The sequence below is a fragment of the Garra rufa genome, chromosome 22 (assembly GCF_049309525.1).
Source record: "Garra rufa chromosome 22, GarRuf1.0, whole genome shotgun sequence".
NCBI lineage: Eukaryota > Metazoa > Chordata > Actinopteri > Cypriniformes > Cyprinidae > Garra > Garra rufa.
The window spans coordinates 16,606,790-16,612,443 of NC_133382.1; the positions used below are offsets into that span (position 1 = coordinate 16,606,790).

The window sequence follows — 5,654 nt, forward strand, 5'->3', positions numbered from 1 at the left end:
GTGTAATACAGAATAGTGACTTATGTCCAGATGCCGGTAAATTATTATTTTCAGCGACTGAATCATATTCATAATTCAGGATTTTTTTCAGTCACTATTTCATATTTGGTTGTTTGACAACAGAAATACTAAAATATAACAATGGAAACATTTTTGTTGAGAGCTTGGCTACATCAAATTTCAGTATGTGGGCACAGGGAGGCAAACAAATGTAATAATAAATAATAAATGTACATTTTGCATGTTCAGAAGAAGTGAGTTGCCCTGTCCTGCAAATAATGTAAACAGGCTTGTGTACGTAAATTGCTCAGCGCAAAGAAAGAGAAGTAATGGGAACCCTTTTCTGTGTTCTTTTTTTTTTTTTTTTTTTTTTTTGATGTGTCGAATCGACATAAACAAGTTATTTGAAAAACATCTATGACCTCTAAAACATGTCTAGTCATTATGCTCTATGTTGAGTATGGTTTTACTAGTAAACATACATTTGCTCATGCCCATGTTGATTAGAGTATTAAAAACTTTAAAAAGTATTAATTTAAGGTTTAGAACAGATTTAGAAGAGATCAAATGTGTGATTAATCACGAGTTAACTCATGACAATCATGCGATTAATCGCAATTAAATATTTTAATCGATTGACAGCCCTAATTATTACATGTATTATTAGCTTTGGTAATCTAAGAATAAAGACTACTTTTGGACATAGGATATCACTTAAAAATTGCTATTGCTATTTCTAGTCACTTAAAGCAGACACCCATTTCAATATGGCAATGCTTTCTATGAAAATTGGCCATAATTCGTTGTTTCTCCCCAGCCTATCACTGTATCACCAGATCTATGGGTACCATGGGTGCCAAGTCATCATCTAATACACAAAGTTAATTGATGACATTAAAAGAGTGATTTACAATGCGAATAACTCAGCCTGTGTGTATTATATCAACAGTGTACTTAAATATAGGCTAAATTATTCATTTAGATTTGGATTAAATTAGTTTTTAGATTAAATTAAACTATTTTATTAAATATGGATTAGACCTTGTCTGAAAAGGACAATACATGAAATAGTGTATTTAAAATCGTAGACAACTTCAACTCAAATCGTTTAAAATATGTTAATTTATATTTATATTATAATGGTATAAACAGTAAACAGGCTATTGTTTAAATAGAAAATCTTAACGCTTTTTATTTATTTGTTTATATTTCCCCAGAAAGTGTAAGCCCTCTAAATATTTTAGTGGCCTTTCAGTAGTTTTAATGACATCTTATTGACCCCCAGATAAATCTTAATTTATTCATATAAGCCTAATTAATTCAGTAGACAAGACAATTATTTACTAAAGCCTTTCCTACACTCTTAAAAAGGATGTGTTAAGAACAACACAGTCTGTGTTGTTTCTTAACACACCTTTGTCTCTAGTTAAGGACAACACATTTTGTGTTAGTTTTAACTCAACCAGTGTGTTATTCCAGCTAACACAGAAAATGTATTGTTTTTTTCTACACACTTGTGTTATAAATACACAATTTGTCTCAAGTATGTGTTATTTTTTAACAAGTTTTGTATGCAATAAAGACACTGCAAACTAATGTATAGTTTAAACACAATTTATCAAACCTGCTACTAACAATTACATAAAAACTCAAAAAGGTTAAAAAAATAGAGGTAAACAATCACAGTACAGTCATTTCAACATTTTAATTGTTCCTTGAGTGAAAAGTTGTTAATGGTTTATAAACTTTGTACTCTAAATTTAAAAAAAAGTGGTATTTGACAACCTCTTAAGTATTAATCGTTTTATTTGCATATTTTTATCAGCATACAAGTGGTGGTGAGGGTCGTGAGATGAAGTCTCTGGTTTGTCTCTGTCTCGTCAGTAACTGCCACAAGTGCTTCAGGAGTGTCTTCCATAACACAAGGCTCAGGTGCGTATCAGTTCCTCTTTATTTCGTTAGAGACCAAACCATACAATGTTTTCCCCCATATGTTAGAGGTTTTAATGATACTGTCTGCACAGAGCAGAGACGACAACAGCGAGGAACTTCTGCCAGGCAGCCTGCACCTCAGGTGTGAAAGAGGTACCCATTGTAGCCGCAGTCACGATGGTCAGGCAGTCGGCCAGCAGCTAAAACGGAAAAAGCAGAAGAGAGTCGGGCAACAGGTGAGTCACTGGTACATTAGTGTCTGCATCTGTAAGCGTTGTATTCCCTTACCCTGAAGTTGTCAGGATCGACGTGCAGCTTATCGGAGTGCAGCACGCTCAGTTCGGCATAGGTGTTCTTGATATCATCCATGTTCTTCATGGCTCTGTCAAGCCCGTAGAGCACAACGATTCCGTGGGCTGCCACCTTTGGGTTGGTCATGATGGCCTCTGCATTGTACAGGTTTCCAAAGCTTGCGAAGTACCGCTGAGTCCAGGGATACACAATCAAGGTCCTGCAATATAACAACATACAAAAAGTGAATAAAATGAAAACCTTAATAGACTGTGATAATAATGAGAACAATAACATGGGCACCACACCTCTGCAGAGCTTTGGGGCCAGCGTCCTCATAATTGAGCTTGCTGAAAATGTCCTGGATGTAGGCACGCTCCTGATCGGTCCACACAACCATGTTGTCAGTTTATGATTTTTTTATTCGTTAGGAATAAGAATCATACCTTTCCACTCTTGTTGACACTATTTATGCAATCGGGTTGCATCGCCAATACAAGAGGGCTCGTCTGATTGGATGGAACTTCTGGTGGGCAGGACGCTAAAGATGCAGTGATTTTGCACGTTTGCATGCTCTAGAAGTTTCAATGCAAGTGGCAAAACACTTGTAGCATAGCATACGCCCCCTTTTTATGAAAAGAATAAAATTATACTGTATGTACTGTACCTAGTATGGTAAGGATAACGTATTTGCAGATAAAAATTAAGCATATAAGTAGAGTACATCTTTTTTTTTTTTTTTGATTGTTTAAATCATTGGGAAATGTGGCTTTCAAAGACTGTCAATTATTGTGATCTCTGTGAGCTGCTGGTTATCTAATGCACGTACGCATATTAAAAACGACTCTGTCTTATCTCTGCGTGCAGACTCCACACTTACGTAGATCTCAAAATGAAATGCTTGTGTTAAAAAAATCCTGTCTCATCAAATACCAAATTAAAAGGGTGTGGCTATTTTATCGATTCACCAGGCACGCAGTATTTCAGAGCCAATAAATGAAATAAATGATTTATAGGCCTAAATCAATTCAGAATTAAAAAAATCTGAATAATCAAGAACTGTGCCCTCAGTTTCCTCTTTGGTCGTTGTTTTCTTCTTCTCACAACATGTGCTCAGTAGGAAAACAAATTGTTTAATAATAATAACTACAACAACAAATTATTAGTTAGTAATAATAATAAGAAAATAAATAATATATAATTAAATAATAATTTATTTGAAAGTAGTAAAATAATAGTAAAAAGTAATAATAATATTAGTGCTGGGCAACGATTAATCGCGATTATTCGCATCCAAAATAAAGGTATATATATGTATGTGTACTGTCTGTGTATATTTATTATGTATATATACATGCACACACGTGTATGTATATCTTTAAGAAAAATATGTTATGTTTATATATTAAATATATTTATATATAAAATAAATGATATAAATATAAACATGTAAATATGTATTTCAAAATACACACTGTATGTGTGTGTCTTTATCTATGTGCAGTAAATATGCACAAACATATATATTATATAAACAAAAACTTTTATTTTGGATGCGATTAATCGTTGCCCAGCACTAAATAATACATAATAATAATAATATTTAGTAAAATGTATTTAGTAATGATAATATATATTTTGCAATAATATGTTTTATAATAATATTATTATTACTCTTAACTCTTTTGTTTTGTTGCTTTTTTTAATAACATTTATAGGCGTCTATCAGCAGGTTTAGGTAGGTACTAGCGCAGTTTTTCAAGAATGAAAGGTGATAAACATACTGAAAGTAAAATCAGCCCGTATGAACATAATAGACGTTTAAATTCAATACTAACAACTAAATTAAGTAAATTAGCACTTAAAGTGCTTTTGACTGTTTCTTAAAAAATAATTAATTAAAAAGCTAAAATCACAGATATTGGTTAAGATATAGACCAAAGTACTAACTCAATTAATTAATTAGTCGAGTCACGTTACTTGCACTGGAGATGCGGACGCGGTTTAGATTAGGATCTGTTTATGAACTGTTTATGTCTTGTGACTCAAGTGTGCACGCATGAATCGTCACGTTCTCTCTAAAAGAAGAGGAGGGAAAATGGGCATCACGTCAGTTTTGAGAGTAAACTGGCAGGGGTTCAATCTGACACGCAATTAGGCTGTATCTTGGGTGTGCCCACCCCACTACAAACGCTTAAAAAGAGGACCAACGTTTAGGTGGGCAAGTCATTTGATCCTAGCATGACTGCTAAGTTAAGACTTAGAATCAAAATGAGTCTCTCTGCTAATGACAAAGCAACTGTGAAGGCCCTCTGGGCTAAGATCGCCCCAAAGGCTGAGGAGATCGGCAATGAGGCGTTGTCCAGGTAAGTCAAATCAGTTTTTTTCTATGAACTATGGAATGCAAAAATTATATTTTGCAGATCTAAAAACCGGCTTTTACATCTCCCCACCATTTTGCAGAATGCTCTTTGTCTACCCTCAGACCAAGATCTACTTCTCTCACTGGAGCGACCTGACCCCTGGCTCTGCTCCTGTGAAGAAGCATGGAAAGAAGGTCGTTCAACGGCCTGCTCACTCTTAGCGAGCTGCATGCCTTTCAGCTGAGAGTCGATCCTGCTAACTTCAGGGTAAATAGCCGATTGCTGTGTGTTTGATGATAATTTAGCCATAATTTAATAGTTCTCATTATAAAGGTGTCTAACTCAAAATGCTGTCTATTAATCTTCATTCAACAGATCCTGTCCCACAACATTCTTGTGGTATTGGCCATGCTCTTCCCTAACGACTTCACACCTGAAGCCCACCTGGCCATGGACAAGTTCTTATCAAGAGTGGCCCTGGCTCTGTCTGACAAATATCGTTAAGCAGTTTGATATTTGTTAAAGCAGTTTGAATGTTGTTTTGTCGATTTGGTCATCAACATGTCAATAAAAAACAAATCCGGAGATACTTATCTTGTGTACTGTTTTTCCTGACGCAGAGCAAAATCTAAATTCGTTTGCTACACGCAAATCTAAAACGCGCGAATATGGATCATATGAATTCCATTAGAACTGTAAAACTGTTTTAAATCACTAAACTCAAGTTAGACCAAATTTACAGCAGACAGAGGCTGTTGCATACATAAACCTTTAGGCTACATAAATAATTTTGGCACATCAGGAAATGTGTGTGTGTGATACATAATCGATAGGTATAGTAACACAAATAAATATAAAAAATAATTAGAAAATAAATAAAAAATATATAAAAATCGTCAAATAATATACGAGGTCGACTGCGTGAAACAACAGCTTTAAGTCACATGAGTCTTGGATAGGATAGGTCATTCAAAGCTGATATCTTGATTGTCTGAAAAGGAAAAAAAACAACGCTTCAAAGAGCCGCATGCACAAACACCAAAAAAGCAGACGGGTGTTATAGATTAC

The 5,654-nt window shown here is 34.6% G+C and overlaps 2 protein-coding genes across 2 annotated transcripts; one reads left to right on the forward strand and one right to left on the reverse strand.

Moving 5' to 3' along the window:
- Positions 1–1,720: 1,720 nt before the first annotated feature.
- hbbe2 (hemoglobin beta embryonic-2) lies at positions 1,721–2,638 on the reverse strand. The gene is made up of 3 exons (XM_073827699.1): positions 2,532–2,638; positions 2,221–2,443; positions 1,721–2,132 (listed from the first exon to the last, which is right to left on the reverse strand). The coding sequence occupies exons 1-3, from the start codon at positions 2,621–2,623 to the stop codon at positions 2,004–2,006; spliced, it is 444 nt and encodes a 147-aa protein (XP_073683800.1). The 5' UTR covers positions 2,624–2,638; the 3' UTR covers positions 1,721–2,003.
- A 1,529-nt stretch (positions 2,639–4,167) lies between these two features.
- hbae5 (hemoglobin, alpha embryonic 5) lies at positions 4,168–5,192 on the forward strand. Its single transcript, XM_073827701.1, is given in 4 exon segments — positions 4,168–4,589; positions 4,687–4,782; positions 4,784–4,853; positions 4,962–5,192. Coding segments are annotated over 4 exon segments (420 nt in total). The 5' UTR covers positions 4,168–4,464; the 3' UTR covers positions 5,091–5,192.
- Positions 5,193–5,654: the final 462 nt, after the last annotated feature.

What these genes read in the sequence shown, in the direction of transcription:
- hbbe2 (XM_073827699.1), bottom strand. Translation starts at nt 2,623, where the DNA reads ATGGTTGTGTGGACCGATCAGGAGCGTGCCTACATCCAGGACATTTTC. An exon ending in GGCCCCAAAGCTCTGCAGAG is followed by an intron (nt 2,444 to 2,531) that starts GTGTGGTGCCCA and finishes GTTATATTGCAG; the next exon opens with GACCTTGATTGTGTATCCCT. An exon ending in TCGATCCTGACAACTTCAGG is followed by an intron (nt 2,133 to 2,220) that starts GTAAGGGAATAC and finishes TTTCCGTTTTAG; the next exon opens with CTGCTGGCCGACTGCCTGAC.